General features: G+C 36.9%; 1 protein-coding gene across 10 annotated transcripts in view; it reads left to right on the forward strand.

Annotated features, from left to right (window-relative positions):
* PDE5A (phosphodiesterase 5A) overlaps positions 1-24,030 on the forward strand; it is a 135,250-nt gene that overhangs the window by 87,359 nt on the left and 23,861 nt on the right. For 6 of the 10 annotated variants that reach the window (XM_080591621.1, XM_080591624.1, XM_080591617.1 and 3 more), the window contains 8 exons: positions 7,903-7,974; positions 9,071-9,160; positions 10,378-10,515; positions 11,688-11,755; positions 13,951-14,059; positions 16,905-16,989; positions 20,202-20,377; positions 21,860-21,919. In XM_080591621.1, coding sequence (XP_080447747.1) covers positions 7,903-7,974; positions 9,071-9,160; positions 10,378-10,515; positions 11,688-11,755; positions 13,951-14,059; positions 16,905-16,989; positions 20,202-20,377; positions 21,860-21,919 — 798 coding nt within the window. The remainder of the gene's footprint in view (positions 1-7,902; positions 7,975-9,070; positions 9,161-10,377; positions 10,516-11,687; positions 11,756-13,950; positions 14,060-16,904; positions 16,990-20,201; positions 20,378-21,859; positions 21,920-24,030) is intronic. The other 4 variants (XM_080591622.1, XM_080591620.1, XM_080591623.1 and 1 more) reach the window with 1 other exon arrangement.

Below are 24,030 nucleotides of genomic sequence, written 5' to 3' on the forward strand. Positions count from 1 at the left end.
ACACTACCTTGCAGACAACGCTTCTAGTCTTCCTCTCCTAGTCCCAAGCCCACTTCGAAGTCTTCCCATTTCCAGCTGGCAGCAGCCACTGCTGGCCCTGGGCCAGCTGATGAGCAAATCAGATGCTGTGTGGAGCAGCGCTCCATGTCAGGCTGATGCAAGATTTTAAATTTCACCCACACCATCCCATTTTCTTTTTGTTGAATAGGAAAAAATGCTGTGTTCTATGTAATTGGGATCAGAAACGAAGTACAGGATCCTCGCTAGCCAGGGAACACGAAAGTGCTAACTTCTCGTTGGGCCTTTGCGGTAGGTAGGGGAAAGAATAAGAGCTGTAGTCTGTTGGTGAAACACACCATGACTTACAGGCTGAGTAAGCCTGCAATTGGCCGTATCTTCAGCTAGGTTTCTACTCCTAAGTGCATCAGCAAGTGGAAATGAAGCAGGGACATGTTTATTTTGAAAGCTTCAGCCAACGTGAAATTTGAAGAGTCTGTTACACTCACTCTTGTATGCAATAATTTGAAGGGGCTAAACTAGAAAATCCCTTTTAGGAAAGGATAACACTTATTTTTTTCCTGAATTTGAAGTCTATACTAGGAGGTTTTTGTTCCTCTCACCATAACAGTTTGGTGACATGCTTCTAGAGAGACTTTGGAGTCAGGGAATCAGCCTTTAATTTGCCATCTGCTTTTTCTGTTTAGAAAAAAAAAATCAGAATATGGGCTCCTCCCTGTGATAAATAAATAAATTCCCAAAGCCCCTCTAGAAATATGGAGGCTAGTGAATGCTTCCTTAGCCCAGGATGTCAGCAGTCACAGTCAAGAGATGATTCTGGAAAACATCCAAAAATAAACACTGAGAATGAGAAGCAACTGTGACTTTTTTGTATGTTTGCTTAGTATTGGTACTATTTTTTAAAACAAAAGAATAAGTAATTGAGATTAAGAAAATCTCATGCTGATTATTAAATCCTCTGGGCCGGCTGAAGTACGGAGATTTTTCCAGTAGATGTTTTTCACATTTTCCTGTATTTCCATGAGGCATGTGAGAAACCAACATCTCACTTAAAAATAACTACTAATAAGAAATTCCATAGATGAAAAGAAGAGCTCATAAAAAGGATTCAGGAAATAATAGTAATCTTAAAAGGGAAAAAAAAAATAGTGAAAATGAGTACCTCTGCACAGATGCGTACCAAAAACGGAATCCCATTCACTTGATAGCAGGACTCTTTTTCAGTCCCCTACTCGACCTATTCTTGCTGACAGAAATGTCAGAGAAACGTTGCATTTCAGATCCAGAAAATTCTGCTGATTATGTCATCTAAGATCAGATCATAGAAGCTTGTACAGTGCTAGCTTTGTAAAGAGTTTTCATTTTCCCATGAAAGACTGCAAATACAAACTGACTGAGCTTTGTATGCAGCTTTAGGGGCTTTGAACAAAGTTCTGGCACCTGTAAATCAGTGCTGTGCAAAGTCTAGTAACTAAACAAATTCCATCCATCCCATTATATGCCAAAAGATTGCCATGTGATGCTTTCTGTCATGCAGAGCTATATTATTTGTTGTTTGTAACCATTGAAGAACACAGTGAGGAAGACAGGCCTTGAGTAATCTGAATTGTCCTCTACTTAAAACAAACAACAAAATGGTTCTAAGTCAAATTATCTAAAGCTATCCATGTATTTAAAATTGTCTGAAGGTGAATGTGAAGCCATAGCAAAAACTCCATTTTCATCCTAAAAGATTTTCTCTTCTGTAGCAGCAAATAACTTTAAACATATTCACATCAATATATGCAATGTGTAGAGTTATCAAGACATCAATCAGACCTACTCTGTGTATCAGAGAATACCTCAAAACCTTCAAAACAGAGTGAATTATCATCCTCAGTAGTACAAAAAAAAATCCAGTGAAAAGTCAGTATTAGCCAGCTCATACCACAGCTATCAAGGCTATTTCTTTTACAAGAAAAAATGATATTGATGGTCACAGGATTTAGCTGTAGCTATTAATGCTAACCGTTTTAGTGCTATAGTGTTTATGCAGAAATCAGGGTTTTATCACTAGTGGCAGATCTAAGGTTGTGGCTGTTCACATCATGTATGTCAAAAAGCATTTTTGATGTGTCCTTAAACCTTCGATTTTTTTTCAGAAGCTCTAAATGCTACTGATTTGCCTTCTATAGTACCCTTAATGAAGTGAGTAAATGCACTAGCACTTTTCCCTGATTTTGCTTGGTCTTGGATTCAAAGACCCAGAAAAAGGACTATAGAAGTTGTTGCAAGTAATTATCACCTTAAGAATTTCTCCATCTGGTTTTGTAGACATTTGTAAACAAACACTCATTTTGAAGAAAAAATCTTACAGAACTGAATAGTGAATGGAAGTCATTAGCTTAAAGCAACTTGTGGAGTTATTGAGAACTGATACAAGGCTCAGTACAGCTCTCTGGTTTGGAATATCTGCAGAAGGGATGGTTCCTAACTGGAAGAGTCATCATAGCTGTAGTAGAAGCTGTACAGGAATGATACATATTTTTTTCCTTTATGCTGTGCAAAATAATTTCCATGAAATACTATTTTGGTTTAAATCTTATTAAAATCTGTAGGATTTTCTCATGTGGGGACTTCTAGTTGAATTAACCGAGACCTATCTCCCAGGCTCTGAGCCTGAAGTATGTAAAATTGAACTTCCCACTAATTGGCAAGGCAAATCTTCTGTTCTGGCAATGATCATTCCAATTGTTTAGTTGTGTTTTTTGTTGTTGTTGTTTTTTAATTTGCCCTAACCTCTCACTGGGAAGCTTTTCGGCATACATCAGGGTGGTATTCTGTTTACAACAGCCATTCAAAGTATCCTGTTGAACTTTATAAAAGATAACCAGGCATGTTATGGTTAGCCAACTACATTCTTTTTTCCCACAATGCCAACTTCAGGTACAACACATCACAGTGACTGCAGTATAGCCAAGCTACCTTGAAACAAACTACCTCCAGTTCCAGTAGCAGTCTTGCTGCAGGATTATGGAGATCAGTAATTTGCTGCTTGGAGGATTTTCAACTAATGCTGAGACGTATTATAGTAGCTAGACTGCTAGGAATCACACAGGCTACTGTTGGCAAGAACGGTAGAAGAGGATGTGAAAGTTTTGTTGATTAAAAATGAAAGTCTGTAAATAGAGGTCTGTCCCTATAGGATAGTTTTATAAGCCTGATTCAAAGATGTACAAAAGCAGGAGAGCAAAGTAAGCTTAAAACTACTCAGTCTGTCCTCTCATGTGGATATGTTCCTATCTTTAAAATGAGATAAAAGTTGAGTTTTTCTCTCCCTGTTACCATTCTTTGGCTTAATGTTATTTTTCTTCAGGTGCCAGCAAAATAATTTTTATTTATTTATTTATTCTCAGGACACAAAACGGTATTTTTAAATCAGCTAAAGTCAGAACCAACTAAAAAAGGCACTATCTCCCTGTAGAGCTGGAACAGCTTTCACAGAGTTAGGCCTGGAGTCCTAATGTTCAAAAAAAATGTAGCATGAAACAATACAGATAAAACTCATATCTCAGTCATCGTCTACTGAGAGACACTCCAGGTAGCCTGTTACTTTTAGAGGCAGGAGGCAGCTAACAGTAGAAAAGAGTGAAAATAATGTCCTCTGATAATTAGAAGAAATCTCTCATTGTAATGTGATCAGGTTTTATTAAACTGGATAACTGGTAGAGCTAGAGAGGAAAGGTTACAGAACAAGCAGCAGCACTGGAAGATTGCCTGTGTTGCCAGCAAGAGTAGAGTTAGGAGAGCTGTGTTCTGAGGTGGTAAAACAGGTACGGGTTCTGACTTAGTAATTGGTGGCTATTTTTTTCTCCTTTTTGGGGATTGACAGAGAACTATTCCATCATCAAAGCTGCTTTCTGTGTTCATGGCGTATGTCTGTCTTACGTCATTTGAATGGAAAATGACAAAGTGTTTGGTTTCTGATTCAAGGGGATTTTTTTCCACTGACTTTAAAGAAGGCTAGACTGAGGACTAAGGTCCTTTATATACAGCATGTTTGCTTCTGCCCACCCCTTTTGTACTTCCAATACAGCAAACCTGGATGAAGGCTCTTGCTAGGAGCTGTGTGACTAGTTTATACAACACCAACCTAGTCAGACTGGGAGTAAAGCTCATCAGTTTGTAGCACTTGACAGCTCGCTGGTTACTTTAGGGATTAGGACACAAGATTACAGGTCTCTAAATATAAGCAAATAATAATTACTGCAGTGTTTACTCTCCCTTAATCTTGGTTTTCTTCAGTCCATAGTACTTTCTTATGATTTTCTCTAGCAGTTATCCCCTTTCATGGCTGTTTTAGCCCCTTTCTGGCCTAGTAGTTTTGCCTTGGGTGAACAACAAGTATGCAGGATAATTCGGTAGGCATAGCAAGACAGTGACAAGTAAAAAGTATCTTTGCTTTAGTGCTACAGGACTCAGCTTTCAAGAAGGTTAATTTGGTGCCTGCTTGTAAAAGAAGTAATGAAAGATGAGATAATGTGCCTATGTAACTTAATACCTTTTTGTTAGACTGGAACAGAGCATTCATCAGTGAATCTTCAAGTGGGCTGTCATTTTTTTTGTGTGTGTTCTTCAGGATTTACAGAGAATGTTTTATTTCAGATATGAAGTAACATGTCTTCTTTATTGCCATAAAGATTTCACACTTTAATATAGCTGTTATATGAGTAAGTTTTCTGCATAGCTGAGCTCATAGTAGTTACAGTCACCTTTGATTCAAAATCTGTGCTGGTGTGAACGTAACTCCCAGATGGAGGGATCAGGCCTATTGTCTTTTCAGATTTGTTTATAGCAAGTTTAAAAAAAAATTAATTTTAGTGAATCCTAACAGTGTGAAAACCAAAAATGCAAGCCTGTGTTCTCCATGGCCTAAAATGCTTTCACATGATTAAGTTTTGTCCTAATTACATAATTACATTAGTAACAGGAACAAACCCTCCTGAGTTTTTACATCTCCTCCTAATTACCTGCTTGCAGGCAAGACTCCAGTGTCTAACTAATACACATCTTAGTGAAGTTTACTTGAATTTGTACTGATATAAATCAGAATAAGTCCAGAATCTGGACCAGCTTAATCTTTAAAACTGATAACTTTATATGAAAAATGACACATACTACAAAAGTCTCTTTCAAAGCTTAGGATGTCACTGAACAATGGAAAATATTTTGTCAACTGTTTTTTTTATAAAAAAGAAGTGTTTTATGCAGTTTGTCATCTGCATAAAATTTTTATCATCATCAAGACAAGCAGGATTTTTTTAGCAGGTTTACTCTCCTCATTACTCCTTCCCCCCCTCTATTAAAAGCTTTTATTGGAAGACCTTAATAAAGATACAAAAATGACCATTTCCATTGATGCACATGCCTTTTTTTTAATGTATGAGTAACCTGCAAGGCTAAATAGTCTTTTTGCTGTATTGGTATGGTACTTATACTGTTTTTTAGCTTTTTTAAGCACCACAGGCCTTCCTTTCATTGGCAGAGGTGTTTATGCACAATAAAAGTACTCACCTCTTAATTCTTAAACTCCGTAATGATGCCTCTGAACTCATCATAATTGTCTTCGCCCGTGCTGGACCAAAGCTGGAAAAAAATAAAAATAAAAAAATGAGAACCCCCAAAAAGACAGTGGTGTGGGAAAAGGTCTAATCATTAGTCTTTTCAGGTGCGGGTTAACGTAAAAGCATATATGATTATTAAAGGATTTCCTTACTATTCAAAGTCTGCTTTAGAAGTATATATGGCAGGTATATTGTTAGTATAGTGAGAATGTTCACTAGGTAAGAAGTTTTCCCTGAAGTCAAGGAGAAGTGAACTGTGGGAAGAACTGGGTTGTATGGAATGGACTTGACAGCTGAGCTTTATTTCAGATGGACATTTTTGAGCCCACAGTTGGCACTGATTCATGCTGCAGAACACTGACCTTGTAACATCAGTATTTTGGGAATGCTGGTGTGAGAGATGGCAAATTGTTGTCTTTTCCATTACAAAAACATAACTGTATCCTCTCCTTCAGTTTAGCAGTTATATGTTGAAATGATTAACAGCCAAGTACAGTTTTTTAAACATGCACACCACACAGTTTTCTTCTGATATTGTTTATCAAAAAAAGCAAGATGAAAAAATGCTGTCATTAACAACTTGCAATGGTCTTATACTACTTAGATTTCAAACAAAGCAAATTCTTTTGTTTTGTCAATCATTTACTTGAGATCTGACAAAAATGTCTGAAAAGAATCAAAAGCTTTGTATATACTTTATGGCTTCTTACCACGTACCCACTCATGTTACTGTACTTGGCTTCATCTGTTCTAGTAAATTCTAACCTCAGAGTTTACTGCACTGTAGATTTACTGGCCTTAACAGAAGAGGAGACTCAGCCATTTAAATAGATGTAACCATGTTAATTGTAATGAAGTGCAGGGTTTTAGTGAGTGACTTCTAGCTCTTCCCAGTTTCCAGCCTACGTCTCCTGCCTCTTGCTCTGGTGCTTATCCTCTGTTTCACTTCTGAGTGCCTTCCAGTTTTAGTGTGCTGTGAAGTGGCATGGTTAACGTGATTCAGAAGGGTACTTATATGGAAGTAAAAGGGTAAGTGTAGGATCCATGAAAAAGTTTAAACTAGCTTACAGGACAGAATGGTCGCTGCCAGCAAACAGATTAAATAACTGCAGTAAGGAATCTAGAGAAATACTATCCCAGTGAGTTATTTTTTTTTTTTGACTAAATGCTCCCTCTCTTCATACAGACTCACATGAAAGTCTCTTGAAATTCTCTTGTTTCCCCTGGTCTCTGAAAAACAGACCCAAATTACCACTAAGACATCTATGTTGACTATGTAAGAGCAAATCCAAAGCAGCCATACAGTTTCATTTCTCTGAAAATAGCAGAGTTGGAGCCTACGTTAGAAACAAATCAATACTAAACAAAAATCTGAATTTCATTTTTATCTTTATAAGTAATTTTGCTGTTTGCCAGGCAGATTGGTTTGCTGGGAGGCTCTCACCAGCATGCAGAATTGAACTCCGCAAAGACTGGCAGTAACAAAAGCATCGTTCTTCAGCTGTGTTGTACTCTCACATTCATTTTACGTTTCTTTTAAATCTAAACCAACATCTTTTATTGCAAAATCACATTTCCTGGCTAATTCTTTTCTGTGTAGAAAGTTGGAAAAGCACCAGTAGCTCAATCATCTCTATGGGACTGTTTTCTGTTCCGTAAGAAATCATATTTTAATCTCCCAATTCATGTAATTATGTCCAGAAACCTGAAATCAAATTTTATCACAGACTATTTCTACACTAAAAAAAGCATCATCTCAAAGCTTAACACAACGTAGACAGGACTTTATAAGAATAAAACTAGGTGTGTAATCTTGCCAGATTCCATTTTTTTACACTCAAATCCCAAAGCAGACAAGCCAACAAGCAAGTAAATAGAGCTGGTCTGTCAGTGTCTTTATAATTATTTCATAAAGTGTAGCAGATCTTTTTATAGTTCATGTAAATACTCTTTGTTACTATCTATGCTCTGATTTATGTGAGCAGCCTTAATTTATGAAGCCAGTTAGCTGCTATTCCTAATACATAGTGCATTTGAAATCTAAGGATTTAAGCCATGTGCCAGAAGCAGAAAGAACTACCCAAGGAAAAGTCTTTAATGTTGTTCAAGGCATATAGATTTGTTTCTTAGGTCTGTCACAGATGTCCTGTGAATGATGTTTTACCCTTGGCTTAGCTTCTTTAGCTGTAAAACAATCATTTATTTTTTCATATGTCTGGGAATAAAGTCCAATGACAGATTCCTTAAAAATGATCTAATTATTCCCTTTTGAATGCACTAGGTTGTTGGTGTGGCTCAAGCAATCAATAAGAAATCGGGAACTGGTGGGACTTTCACTGAACAAGACGAAAAGGTATAGAAGCTGGACATTTCTGTCTGTTCTGTTTTCATAGGGGATCAGGGGTTATATATGCTATTGCTTTTCACACTGATCAGACATCTTAAAGTTACTAAAAATTAATCACTGAAAAAGTAAGAATTCCTGGTAATATTGCAAAATTCTTTCCTTATAGAGCCACGAGAAATATGGATGTGACATAGTTTAATTTCTCTTTTCAGAATGGTATCTCTCATACATGTCAAATACAGGTTTACTCTACAGAGATGCACTGTAGGACAGTTCCATAGCTTATAATAGACATCATTTTTATGAAGTGATTATAGGTCTCTTGGCATCTCTGACAATACATATTTTGAGTATTAAAATTTACATAGTGATTATTTTCTAAATATTGCATCACTTCTTAATACAGCAATTAGAGGAAGAGAAAAGGCCATGGGTAAATTATAAATAATACATGAGATAATCAGTAGAGCAGACAGCACCTTGATTCCTAATTCTCCCAATGGAGTTGCTTTCCAGACATTTCCAGATTTCACATCTAGATTTGTAGAGCAAAAGAGGCTGCACAAAGGCTGAAGAAGTTGACTGAATTTTCAGCAGTAAAAATAAATAAGTAAATACCAGAATGTAATGTTCCCCTTTGAAAACTTTCCCCTTTAAAACAAAATGCATACTGAGTATTTGTGGGATATAAGAAGTAATCCCATTCAAATAAGGAAAAAAATTGTGGTTCCGCTATGTTAGCAGAATTTTATTTCCACTTCCCAACATAACAGAGGCTGATTGTCTGCACCAAGTTTTTCTAGGTAAAATCTGCATTATTGCAAGACGAGTTGATTCCTCTGTGCTGCTTCTTACCCCAATCCTACTTGTACCAGGATAAACTGGAAAGATAGTTAGTTTAAAAAGAGAGAAGAGATTCTTGAGGAAATAACAAATTATGAGTAACTGGAGGAAAAAAAAAAGGAATGTGAATGCCAAAAATAGCTTTAAATATCAATTAAGATTTCAAAGTGGAAAAAAAAAGTAGGAGCTTATCTTTGAACAGAGTTAAGATGCTGTGAGACGTTATCTTCATCAGATGCTTATGTTTATTTGTCTTCAGGATTTTGCTGCATATTTGGCATTTTGTGGAATTGTTCTTCATAATGCTCAATTGTATGAAACATCTTTGCTTGAAAACAGGCGTAATCAGGTATGATCTACAGGTTTGTCCCAAGAATACAAAAATTATGATGGTCAGCTAAAATCTGCACCTTTTCCTGTTATTTCTGTTATGGTAGCAATTCCTTGGCAATTTTTAATTACTCTAATACTGTGGAGCTCTAACTGCACTGAGAAGTAGCTTGGCAGATTTCAGCTCGGGCTGTGAAAAGTGGGCTGTGTGGGGGAAAACAGTAAAGCTACATGTCCAAAATTCATTCCATGTCAATATACTTGATACTGCCTGAAGTTATCCTGTGGCTCACTGTGTGTATTACACAGCCGGAGGCACGTATACTCCAGAAATTTCAGGTAAAATTATCCCTACAGCATGGCAGAGGTTATACAGATTGCTCTTTTAGTCTCCTACAACTATAAATAGTCACTAACAATATTTTCCATAATGATCAGACAGGAAACTAAATTTCCTAGAGGAATGTAATTCCTCCAATTATGTAATAAATTCCTCTAATAATGTAATAAGAATAGCCATCTATGTAACTGATGGGTTATTAACGCCATAGCCTTTATGGGTGGAATATCTCTCCCCTACATGATATGAAAAGTTCTTGGAGAAACAACTAGGCAGCAGTTGTTTTAATAGCATTCTGGTAGGTCTGAGTTTCCAAGTGACTATTGGTGTCTGTAAATTGGTACAAATTTGGATAATCTTTTCAAATTGGTTCCATGCTTCCTGTGGGGAAAAGGGAATATAATTTGACCACATCTAAGTAGCTAAGTCCTTCAACAGCAGCTTTGAAATATGGCAGCCTGGACCTAAATGATGTTTTCACCAAATGAGTTCGTTAAGCTCTGTTTGAATTACAACAGATAATAGTTGTGCTCAAAAGTCTTCAGTAATCTAAATATCACGGTTGATATTTTTACAATGCACACAAGAGCCATAGGAAACCATTAGGTTTCCTAAGGGCAAATTGCTGTGTGCTGTCTGGACTTCTCAAATTTCATTTGATCAACTGTTAATGTTGATCTGACCGGAAACATCAGACAACTAATTAGGCTATCTATTTTCTCCACCAAACTGGCTAATAATTCCTGTTGCCTTGCAGTCTGTATGACAGCCAAAGCTTAATTTTTGTCACAGACATGTGTTGATTTCCTTGATTCAGAGAAGAGGAGAAGAGTAGGAACTGTAATTATTGCTTACATCGCCATCAGTCAAATTTTCACAAAAGACTTTTTTTCCAGGTGCTTCTTGATCTTGCCAGCCTGATTTTTGAAGAGCAACAGTCTTTGGAAGTAATTCTGAAGAAGATAGCTGCCACTATAATATCTTTCATGCAGGTGCAGAGGTGTACCATCTTCATAGTGGATGAAGATTGTACTGTGAGTACATTTTCTTGGTTAAAAGTCAGAAGTGCTGGGAAGTCCCTGGGAGCGGTATTGGCTTCCCTCCATTCTGATTCAGTAGCATTTCAAACCTTCTTCCTCCCTGCCCTTGCTTTTATGGCATCCAGTCAGGGCAGGTGTTGATTTCAGAGGATTAGGTCTTTGTGTAGGCGAGGATGCCATTTTATGCAGTCATTTTGCATTACCTATTGGTAAGCTATGGCTCTAAGCTCTCTCCTGTGGCATAGATCTTGAATGTAGAACTTTTTTATAACTCATTTTATTGGCTACTGATGTAAGACAAAAAAAAAAAGGAAAAGGCTGGGTGAAAAACAATGTGGCTTTTACTTGATGTGCAGAATCAGTTTTGACTGTACTTTTTATTTCTTGAATATATCTCATCAGGGAGTATCTAAACAAGGTATCTGAAGAGAATCGTGGCCTCTCCCAAGATCCTGGCTCACTGAAGCAAAGCACATACTCCTTTCCTATCTGCCTACTTTTATTTCCTTTGTATTGAAAATAGGCTGCAGAACAAGAAGCAGGATGTTATGTTGCAATAATATTTCCCTGTATTTAAGAGAGTTATTCTTGCACAGGAATGTGGAAGAGGAATTTACATAATGTATGTATTCAGATATTCACACAGTCCCTGCAAGTCAGCCAAACTCTAGCACCTAGTTTCCAGTCTGTAGTTTGAATGCGTAGTACAGAGAGAATCTAATTTCTCTCTACGTTTAGGCTTCTCAAGTATAAAAAAAACTTATGTGAAAAGAAAGACAGAGATCTGTCAACCTGTTTAAAAGGCTTTGATGTCCTCACCTCCCCAAGCAAAGCAGTTATTATGCACTCCTGGTCTGGAACTGGATGAATGTTAAAATATGGAAGTTCTGTGCTAACAGGTAAATTTGGCACAGCTTATAAATACCGGCATTTCTTCTCAGAATGATCAGTAGAGATTCAAGACACTTCAGTGATATTTAAAGAAGATAATTATGTCATAGGAATCTGTACCATTGCTGCTAGATGTGAAATGAAATTAATTTTATACTTGTCTTTATTACAGAATAGGTGTTGATAATTGCCATGAGCATAAGCTTTTCAAATGAATATTACTACTCTAACTTATAACCACAATGATATATTAAAGTATCTTCTTGGTATTCCAGGATTCATTTTCTAGTGTGTTTCACATGGAATCTGAAGAATTAGAGGATTCAGCTGAAAACCTGAAGAGGTAAAACAATGAATTTAAGGGTTTTTTTTTCATCATGGGCGAATGTTGAAGAAATTATGCTTTTAATATAGGTTTTCATAATAAAGGACACAGTACCATGCCTTTCCACTGGGTGCCATGTATTTCTGCTGTGGAACAGGTTTTGCCCTGAAAAGTACATAGACAAATTGCCTTAAAAAGTTCACTCTGAGCAGAATAGGAGAACAAGGTCTGTTCTCTTCATTTTGTCAGGTCGAAGTACATAGTTGCATCTCAAGGTTATGCTGTGGAAATGTGCAAAACACGAGAAGTAAAAATCTAATTTCATGGGCTGCTCTAGAACTGGTCTGTAAGAAATCTATATAGGTGACTATGTTGTAGAGTTGACACAACCACATTAGTAGTTACCAAACGGTGTATAACCATATGATTTTAATCAAAAAAAAAAAGTAAAGTACTTTATAAAGAAGGATAAGCATTATTCTTATTTTATAGATAGGAAAGATGGATCAAAGAACATGACCAACGAAATCAAGAATAATGACTGATAGTTAGATTTTTAGGTCGTGTTCAAGAAACCACTAAGAATTTCAACTGGGAAGGATGGAAAGAAGTAGACATAATTGTATTAAAATACTCAGATTACATAGTTTCCAAATTTACTCTGAACCTTTGTATTTAAGTTTTGAAAATTACCGTCTTCATTACCTTTCTGTCATCACAAGAAGTTGTTTCAAATAGTGTCAAAAGAGTGAGAGACAGTTGTATCTAAAACACACTATGACAAATGTAGTGTCAGGAGAGAAAAATGGAAATTTCTATACCTCTTTGATCTTTTTTTTTTCAGTGAACATTTCTTATATGAAATTTAATTACATATATTTGAAAATGAACTTAAAAATATGTGGCTTAAGCAAATAAAAACCATTGAGATGTAGTAGGATTTCTAGACAACATACAGTCAGAAAGTTCAGAGGTACAAAATGGTACTAAGATCACAGAATAACTCTTTACTTCCTCTTCTATACTGTGGGAATGGCAGAGAGAGATTTTACCTTCCTATTCATTATCCCTTTCATGGTTACTAGTTAAGGCACTCAAAATGTAATTTACTGCTTGCATGGGTCATCAGTAAATTATTTCTCCTAACTGATAGGAAGGGAATGTTGGAACCTTAGCTGCATATCTGAATTTTGTTCATGGGACAGCACAGTTAATATGCCAAGGACTGTACTACGAGTCAGCAATTGGAGTTAGAACTTCTGCATTGTTTTAAGGTCACAATTTCAGGCAAACAAAAAAACATGACATGGATTAGATGGAAAGTATTATGTTACAAAATATAATTTCAGGCTTATTATGTAATCAGGGACCCTGAGTTAAACCCAGATCAGACTCGTTTTCAGAATTATGTGGTATTGCCTTGTATAACCAAGTTGGTGAAAAAATGAGAGAATAATTCTCTTCCTCAAACACGGTGAACATCCTTTGGATATACACTTACACCAGAAGGATAGCTAAAGTCGAGTCAAACGTCAGAGGAACTTGTTCAGGAGCTTGTTGGGAATAGGTGCATTATTAGGACATATGCCCTTCTCCAATGTTAGCAAAGGGGGCCAATAGAATTGAAATCCCTTAATTAATACATCGTGGCTGTATAAAGGAGATGATTGAAGGTATTTTCTGCCCCAATTTGGAAAAAAACACCTCTCTTTCAGGAACAGGATCCCCATGCAAATGATTGTTCTTTTACTTTTAGAACAAATCTGAAATAAAGTTAGGAGTAGGAAATTCACAAATGTTACCAGCTATACCCAGTCTAAAGAATATGCAAATTTCATCTATTGATTTTTCAAGTGTGTGAGATTTGAGAATAGTTTGTTTTCAGAGTTGTTTATTTCAATGCAAACTCAGTTGCTCATTCTTTATCCTTCATCTACATGAACGGAAACGATTTGTTTATTTCTTAAATTTGATGTTTGGTGTTAACATTTTGGAATGCTAAAGAAATGGTGTAGTGTATAAATTAATCCACTCTGTCATTTTGTGGTGGCAACTGGATTAGGGTACAAAATTTGAACTTAATTCCATTATATAGCTGTTGGTTATATCTTTCTTGGCCTTATCCATGTAAGATATTTACTGTTACCTGCTTTGCATAATGAAGTGTCCTGTTGTCATACTAAGCAGCTAAAAATAATATTTTTATCCCTTAGGGACTGTGATACAAACAAAATCAATTATATGTACGCTCAGTATGTCAAGAATACTATGGAGCCTCTCAACATCCCAGATGTCTGCAAAGATAGAAGATTTCCCTGGACAGTAAGTAAAATAAGCTTACATTTGAAATTCAGAATTGATTTTTTTCTGTCTACCTTTCAAATCTTTCTCGCTTTCCCCTCAGTATTTTTTTTTAATTTGATGGCCACAGTTAGAATTCCACAAACACAAAGGAAGGTACAATGTTTGCTTTATAAAATTCTTTATCAGTGAAGAAATGGTACAATACTCACACAGTGAGCAGGGTATTCCTATAGCCATTATTTAAAAAGGTTAACATTCATTTGTCAATAGAAACTGTGATGTGGAGAGCTTGCAGTGTATTCTCTGGGAAGCATTTAAGTGAAGAACAGCTGGAGGTTTTCACAGCAATTCTCTGTAGTTTACTGTGATTGTTGGGAAGCTCTCAAAAGTTCCTTCCGTTTCATTCCCTCCTTTCCCTTCTTGTTCTGGCAAAGATTAATGATATTTATGCCAGTTCTTTGCTGCTTTTGAGAAGGAACAATTTCACTTTTCTGTGAAAGATTTTGCTTCACACTTCATCAAGTGTGAGCTTGTGGTGTGGTGCACTACTGAACACAGATACTGGAGAACTAGGAGGGGAAGGTCACTTTGCAAAACTCAGATTACAATCAGGTTGTGTTCGAAGTCATCAACATAAAGTAAAATTGTAATTCTGTGTTTTCCTCTCAGTGCAGAAACTTGAAAAAAACTCTTCTTAATATAGGTAGGCCTGTTAGCCAGATGGGTTCAGAGAGAGAGTAAGAGGAGGGATAAGATTTGTCACGATCAGCAGGTTTTTATCAAACTCTTTGTTTTGTGTCACACAACCAAAAGTTCAGAAACAGTTCTGCTAGAAGGAATTTTGGATAATGTTTTTCACACAGTCACAGTGGCTGCATCTCCACCACTACGTAGGAGCAGTATCAAGGCTGGGTGGAGGCAAAATCTTTTGAAAGCTGACAAACCGTGGTATGTGGGAAATCCCAGGCGTACCTAGTAACCTAAAAACCCCAGCTTGTCTCTTTCTTTGGAGAACGTTCAACAGCATGCTTACTCACTTTATGAAAAGAACTTTGTGCTTTCTAAATGCATTGGCAGCCTCAGCTACCAACGTAGTGATGTGAGGCAGAAAAACAGCATGGGTTTCTTCACAGGAGAGCCCTGATGTTGCCTGCCTCAGGTTCAGGCTATCTATAAGGACAGGATTTAAGCCAAATGCTAAGATTCAGCAGCCATGCCTGTGTGTTTTTTTCCTGAACCAACAAAGTTAGGGTAGTAGAGACGAAGTTCAAGTATCTACAACACTCATTAAAACCATTTATGCCTATTCTTGTTTAGTCTCCTTCCTTTTCATTAATACTGGGACAAGTATATTTTTAAACACTGTACACTGGTCTTGTCCAATCCAGACAAGCTGGAGTTTCAGCGCACCTGAAATTTACCGTGAAACAGCAGGTTCTCCTTAAGGTAGCCGTAAACCAGTTTTCATGCAAACTTAACTTGGCGGTTCTCAACTGCCCCTGCTGGAGAGGTCTAGCAGGGAGAGATGCTGATTCCTAGCCTTTTTTTACAGCTTATTTCACAGGTACATCTTTTCAGCCTGCAGTTCAGAAACCAGCAAAATCCTACTCTTAAGTTGTTCCATCTAACCTGTTGATAATGGGCTACTAAATATTAAGTTCCTGGAGTCATGTAAAGTATCTGGCATGATATAATCCCTTCATCTTTTCTTCAAAGAATCATACTTCCTATTGCCATTTATAAGCATTATAGTGTTTGTGCATTAGCCTGCACAGAAAATCTTCAATCCCTTGCACAGGACAAGACGACAAAGCAACAGCAGTAAAAGCAAGCAAACAAACCAAAACACAAACAAACAAACAAACAAAAAAAACCACACAGCCAACCAAACAATCCCCCCCCCCCCCCCCCCAGCACTTTTGATCTGAAATATTAGTGCATACACATTTTTTGTGTCACATACAATTAGAGATTGGCCTTCATTTACTTCTCAGCAACTGCCGTATTATTCCAGGACCAAGAGCAACTGAACAGATCTAGGTCATTTGCTCACCAGATATTTGGTGTAGGTGTATTGTCGTTTTGTTCCCCCCTTTCACCTTCTCACTTCCTAGATTAAGTCAGTGTCCTTCTCTTGGGGCATGATAGCAAAAAATACATCCAGCCTAGCAATGATAAAAGGTCTTAGGAAGACTGTAGTATGTTCACCTAGTCAGAAAACTGGTCATTATTTGGATCATAACTTAGTCTCCACCACCAGACGTTTCATAACATCGCTGGGTTAATCAAGGTGTCTCAAATGAACCAAAAGGGTTTACAAAAATTTGTGTGTCACAAAATGCACAATTAGCTTAATGCTAGGTAGCTACTCCTGTTTTATGACATCTGTTCTTTGTGGCCATACTGTAAGTGAAGAAGATATGCTGGAAATAGAAGAAGTCAGTTACTTTCACAGCTCTTCACCTGATGAGAATAGAAAGGTGTCCTAAAGCCCAGCTGATCTCTTTTCAGCTGCACCAAGTCGAACACTTTGTCTTGGTGCAGAATTGTCATTTTTATGAAAGCAAAATGAAAGAACCTATTACAAAATTAACACATTTTTAGCACAATTACACAAGTCACTGGCAACTCTGATTATCAACTTTACCTGTATTATTATTATTCGCTAAATCTTGTATCAGATGTAATGTTTATTATACCATCCAGCCAAAGATGTGCAAACTCTTTGAAGACATGACTGCTTTTTGAAGGAAAATGTGAACCAAGAATAGCTGTAGGCCCCAGCTCTACATCATTTTCATTTCAGGCACCTAAGCATTAGTCTTAAAAATTGTAACTGTATTTTTGTTTGTTTGTTTAACAGAATGACAATGCAGAAAATGTAAATCAACACATAAAGAGTTTGCTGTGTACACCAATAAAAAATGGGAAAAAGAATAAGGTGATAGGTAGGTATCTTTACCAAAAGTATTTTTGTACTTGTCATAGCAATATTTCTGTGCTTCACAGTAAAGTCTCAGCAACGTGGAATCTAAACACAGGGGAAGAGACCCTTAATTATCATGCTTTCAACTAACAAGTCCATTGCAACCTTGCCTGTAAATTGCTTGCCTTACAAGTTACCAGCTACCTACAACTCTCCTGTGATATTTCATCATTTTCATAGCTTCATGCATTTGATAGTTTTCTATAAGTAAAATTATTTTCACTGTTTCCTTTTCAGAGAGTCAGATACCACTCTCACTGTTACAAGGCAGTGAAAGGAAGAGAAGATGTAAATCAGTAAATAAGCTCTGGGCTTTTAGGGAACAGAGGTGGTAGTACTCTGAAAGTATAGCATGTGGGAAGGCAAGCGGGCTGTGCATACGGTGACAGTTTTGCAAATAAGGTTTGGCTACAGAAAGATTCATACATGAGAAGGCTAAGTGCTATGCAGTATTGGTGCTATGAATTGCCCTTTAGAGTTGCCTGCTTCTACCAGCAGATTGCATAGGAAGGCTACAGTCCTATTACAAGACACTAAGTTTAAAAGCCCAAATCTACCTAGCACAAATACCTCTGCAGCATCTCCTTTGCTTTTTCTTGAACTTTTCTTCTTTTTTAAAGAATGCCCATAGTACCACTGGTTTCCTGTGGTAAAATTTTCATAAGTAGTTTGATGTCACTTAGGCCCACATAGGCCTAGATCCTTATGGAAACTTAAAAGCCTATTTATCTTTAGGTCCCTGAAAATATTTAGGTGGCCAGGGTCTGGATCCTCCAAGATGAAATAAATGCCTAAATTGTCTTGAGGATCTGGTCCTAACAATGATTCAGGGAATAAGCTTAATGAGTTTTAAGTCTTTCCATGAGTTTCAGATTCACCTTAGGCAAGAGGAGGATGATGCTTTTGAAGATTACCAGGTACTCCCTGTCCCATGAAGAGTAGAATGCGTGTCAGCCTACTATGCTGGCATCAGTAAGTTCCATGACCAAACAGAACATAAAATATATTAATTTCCAGATAGCAGTGTAAATCCAACTTCCTCACCTTTACAGAATTTGTCAAGAAAATGTTCCAAGATTGTATTTTTAATGGTCTTCACGTAATTGTGCTTGAGAATTATGGCAAAACCACATAATCAATGTATACAGTAAATACAAGATTCTTTTTCCATGAAGACAGCTCTTTTTTAATTCCTGAAGCAAAAAGAGAAGCATTGTCTTTACTAAATAGAGTTCTTTGAAATTTCTTCTTATATCAGCCTCCTCAATGATTTATTACTTTGTTTTCTGTATTTTACCAGACTCTAGAAGACCAAGATGAAAATTGAACTGTTGAACTTTAATGAGATTTGCTTCACTATGCTGTTAACTACTGATAAAAGTTACATCAGATCTCATGTGGAGTGTTTCTATTGTTGTGTTTTTGTCTTTTTTTTTCTGTGAAATTTCAAACTGAAAGTTTCAGTCAGGCAGCATTTTTAGGTGGGTTTTTCAAATCCGAGCAATTCTCAGTGAGAAATGTTCTTCAAAGTCCTTTCAGGTTTCACAGCCCACCTAATGTTCAAATCTTTAACAGGGCAACATCAAAAACTTGTTTCAGGGACAATACCCGTAGGTTCCTTTAACATACTGTATAAGAATATTTTGTCTCCCTTTTTTAAGATTAGTATACCCAAGACCAGAATTTGGAGAGTGGGGTGTGCAGAGGGGGCAGTGAGGGTAGGAAAAACCATCCACAGTAAAACCAAGCAAATCTTACTCGAAGAAGGATAAAAAGATTTTTTTTAACTCTCCTGACTTGTACATTTTTCAGATTTGTGTTGAAAACTTTATAGAATTTTTCTGTGGTTTTGTAAGTATGGCCCAATGAAAGAAATTTGAGTACCTTTACTTCTAACATATGGACCCCTGAATGCTTCTGGGACCCCTGAATGCTTTTGAAAAATGTTCCAGTTAAGAGTCTTAAATAGCACACGGCATATTTGTTGTAGTTTTCCCATTTTTAAAAGGCATTTATGTGTATCCAAATGCTGTGCCTTTTAAGAATTCATTTTCACTTGTGGCTTATTCACTGTTGAATCTGACTCTTGTGTTTGTTACATCACAGTTGCTATGGAAATAATTATTCTCTTAATTTGTTCTCTTAATTTGGAACTATGACTTTCACTGGGACAGTTATTTGCAACTGATCAGGAAAATATTAGCTTTTATCTTTAAAACTGCCAGTCCTTACACTTATGAGCGTGAAAAAGCGTTTGAATTTGCGTAAGACAGTAGTCGCTCTCACAGCATTTAGGACAAAGACGTTTTTACGATGCAGCTGCTTTAATTCATATTCTGATTTCTTAGCAAAAACTGCCATTTGCTAGGTGAAGCTAGATTGAGGTATATATGTGAATTTCCCTCTGCTTAAAACAAAGATTTAATCTGCAGGCATGGTAGAAGTTACCTGTCAAACCTCTCAATGGCAAGTGCACAGAAAAGTCTGGCACTAAACAGCAGAAATTATTAACAAAAAATAAACAGATGCATTCATCAGCAAAATCAACAAAAAAGTTAACAATCTGATTTCAATAGCATGCTTTTGGATGACTTCAGTAATCTTTGGAGCAGGCTGTAATCCAATCACATCCTCGTGGAGTCAGCAAATATATTTGAACTTCGAGCCTCAACTTGGCTATTTCTGTTTAGTTCATTTATTTTAAAAAATTTCCAGTACTGACTCAAACAAGAAATTGAAAACTCAGTGTACCAATGTTCTGACTTTCATAGATGTTCTTTTGGCATGCTGACAAAAATTTAATTAGCCTCCAAAGGACAAATCGTCTTTAGGGATTAAATCAACCTAGAATACTATTAATAATAAAAGTCAGGATGAAAACTACCCTAGAATTTCACCCAAATTTTTGGCTTATAAATCCTAATAAATGCTTTCGGGTTTACCAAGTAATGTATGATATTTTAGTATTTATTCTGTAATACAGTGAACTCACTCTAATGAACTTTGGGATGAAAAATTCTGTAGCACTACAATGTGTCACTTTAATGTATATCGGTGGTTTGTACTGTAGGCTAAACAGTCTTAGACCTAATTTTTCCCTTGACGTATCATACCATAGATGGTATTTTGGCAATTCTCTGTATTAATTCTTTAAATTTCTCTATCCTGACTTAGGGGTTTGCCAGCTTGTGAATAAGATGGAAGAAAATTCAGGCAAAATCAAGGCTTTCAACAGAAATGACGAAGAGTTCCTGGAAGCTTTTGTCATCTTTTGTGGCTTGGGGATCCAGAATACACAGATGTATGAAGCTGTAGAAAGAGCAATGGCCAAACAGATGGTGACATTAGAGGTAAGCTCAAAATCTAGGTGGTCTTAAATTGACACAAAACAGATCCTAACTTTCTCCAGACCTTGACTGTTCTACACAGAAGTGCAGCTACTCCCATGAATACTCAATAGAAATTGTTCTCCGCCATGAGAACAACATTTGGCCTGCTGAGTTGCACAGGATTTTCTTTGCTGGTTTCCGTATCTGACGGCAGACTATTTCATTTGGTGTTGTATTTTAACTTTACTCATGAGATTTAGTGGTGAACTGAACACATCTTTTCCTCTACATGAAGCTACGCATTGGCAGCATAGCTGGTTTGTTCAGTTGCGTAGGAAGAGGAAATGGTTTGGGGGATTAGGGGCTTCCTTTTCTTGTCTGAGGTTTTCTGTGATGATTTTGGCTCAGTCCTTTAGACAAACTGGTTTGGGGAGTAACAGCAGCGTTATTGTAGGTTTTCAGCAATTTCTTTGGAGTCAAAGACTCCATCAAACCATATCAAGATGAATGTCATCTGTCTAAGCCTTTGAATTGGTTACTGTTAAATTTAATAGCTGAAGAATGCTTTAGTCTGAGAAGTTGAATTACTCAGAGGTGATAGCTTGAGGCTGAAAGTGAAAAAATTGTAGACTTTGGATCTCCTAATATTCTTTATGTAAATAGAGTGTTTGCAGGTTTCCTAAAATGTGGGTTATATACCTGGTAGCCTCTAAAAGAAACGTTACTACTCTCAGATAAACCCATATTAAGTCATATTAAATAAAAAGATGGTAAAATTATTGTCAAAATAATTTAAGTTCTTTAAAAAGAAGCTGCCAGTTTACCTGGCAAATTAGCAATTCTCTGTCCTACTGTAGCACTTTATAGATAATATGTGAAGTCCACACCTATAAATTCCATAGTGGGAAAAATATTATAGGTTAATATATAAATTGGCTTCTTTAAAAAAAAAAAGTTATTCTTTAGATGCTAAAAAAAAAATCCATAACATTTTCATGTCCTGGGTTCTCACAGCTAAAAAACATGAGCTTATTTTGTTAATTTAAAACAAACATATTTTCTTTCAGACTTTTCTGCCAAGTTTCATTTAAGGCAAAACTTTCTTTTATGTCTGAATAAACTCCTGAAACGATTATTATGGCAACAATGTCAGGCTCGTAATTATAGCTGTTTCATGAATTATTTGTCTTTGAAAGTGGAGCATGAAAATTTTCCAAAGAGAAAATCAGAGTTCTTTGCTCATTTATAGAAACTATTTACATTTTCTTGGCCTAATTATCTCAAGAAGATTTTGTGCTGTGGGAGATCTGTAAAAGCTGCAGATATCTCCCCGTGTGCTTTTGGAGCTCCTTAAAACCGGAGCAGGCCCTGCATGGACACCAGATTTCATCAGCAAGTGCAACACAATGCAGCTGCAGACTGAAAAATTCTGCTTTAGTTAAAACCCTCCTTCTTTTATCACATTGTTCTTTTGTTTGTTCTAAGGTCTCCTTTTCTCTTTAGGTTCTCTCATACCATGCTTCTGCTGCAGAGGAGGAAACGAGGGAGCTGCAGGTAACAGCGGTAATTGAATTTTTTACTATTACTTTAGAAATATTTCATTGATGTAACAAAGAAGGGCAGTCCTTTACACAGACATGATCCCTACACATGTGGAAGCACATTTTCCAGAAATAAAAATTATAGTGAAGTTAACATTACAATGTACAGAGAGCTGCAATTACCTGAAAGCCAGAAATATAAATAGACACTGACATACTGACTGCCATTCTCGTGAGCTTAAATGACAGCAGCTGTTGGTGCAATAATACTACCAACTCACAATGATCAAGTATTTCAGAAGCAAACTCTTGTGATTTTTTTTTCGCAGCTAAGTCTGAATTTTGTATATTTTATATCTTTGGTATAGCTTTGTGGCCTAGGAACAGAATCAACAGCATGTGGCTGCTCTAATTTAAAGCCATAGCTTTCAAATACTTTTTAATTTGTGGACTCCTGAAAAGGTTAGATTGGAGGAGCAAAACCATACAGAGTTTCAACCTACTGACAATAGCTTTAGTTTTCTTCTTAATTACCCTACGATTACAGACCCTTGCCCTAAAAATCCACATGGTACAATCAGACAGTTAATATTCCTGCACTGTCTTTTAGTTGAATCAGTTAAGACTTCATTCCTAAAGCACAGAAAAGAGACCAATCCTGCTCTTTAAATATCTGCAGTCAGCATATACCCCTTCAGATACAGGATCATTGATCATTGCTACCTTTTTTTTTTTTGACTCTGTACTCACAAAATAGAATACAATGAAATGTTGGAACTATCAACATCTATTTTTCTTTTTTTTTTTTTCATGAAGCTATTTGATGTTTCTGTGCACTGAGAAAGTTACCAATACTTGAATAGAGATGGGGCCAAGTGAGTTTATAAATCAAGTCATTCATGTTAAAGACATCAGTTCACCTGTGCCTAATCTTAAGTTTTGAATAAGTAGTGACAAAGGCAGCACCTGCTACCCAAGTTGAAAAGCTAACCTTCTCACCTTAGATTCTCCTCTTAGTAATGGGAGAGAGACAGGTGATTCTAGAAATTAGCTCATAGCTAAGTCCGTTTTAAGTAAGAATTCAGGGAAATATGTAAGTGTGGCGATTCCTTTTGTATGCAGATGATTCTTTCCTTGAAATCTAACTTAAAATGTTAGTCGAGGGCAGGTGTAGAGACTTTTTTTTTGGGGGGGGGGGGGTAAACAAAGGCTTTACAAGAACTTCTGTGAACTTGTTGTGCTAGTATTTCCCTCTAATTAAGAATAACCTCCACAGTATTACTCTGTGTTGACTGTCTTCCCATTAACACTTCACAGTAAGATTTCAGTTTTGAAATCATCATGTGGAACACCTAACTAATACACACACCTCGCCTGAAGTGATAGACGGATGTTGCTCAGAGTTTGTTCCAGGCGTCAGATTGTACAACACTGATTTCATGTGTGCCGATGTGATCGAGGTGACACAGCAAGTCAGTACCCATAAAAGAGGCCCTTACTGGTAGCTAAAGCTAATGCACTGCATATTACAACTTCCGTTCTACTACTGAGCATCAGCTGATGAATGGTGATTTACTTGGCTCCAGAACTCTTATATCAAGCCAGCCAAAATAGATTAAGGTGGTCATTCTGGATATAACTTTGTGTGATTTGCTTTGTTTTGCTTTAAAATAATCTGATAGAACAGATTTTTTCACTTTCACCATTGCATCCGCATAGCACGAGTGTCCTATTGCATCAGTCACTGCTTTTGGGCGTGGATACTGTCTGCAACCTGTGCTCTATAATACAAAGCAAATGAAACAAAGTAAAATTTCGTTTTGCTACCACCCAATTACCACAATGATACCATATTTTCCTTAGCCTTCCTTTGGCTGCTAATGTATTTATGGAATTTGGGTTAGAAACTGTCTCGGTAGCCGGGCCCAAAGAGTCGTAGTGAATGGAGTTAAATCCAGCTGGAGGCCGGTCACTAGTGGAGTCCCCCAGGGCTCAGTACTGCGGCCAGTTCTCTTTAATGTCTTTATCGATGATCTGGATGAGAGGATCGAGTGCACCCTCAGTAAGTTTGCAGATGACACTAAGTTAGGTGCCTGTGTCGATCTGCTCGAGGGAAGGAAGGCTCTGCAGAAG

Source organism: Anser brachyrhynchus, assembly GCF_964034855.1.
Source record: "Anser brachyrhynchus genome assembly, chromosome: 4".
Lineage (NCBI taxonomy): Eukaryota > Metazoa > Chordata > Aves > Anseriformes > Anatidae > Anser > Anser brachyrhynchus.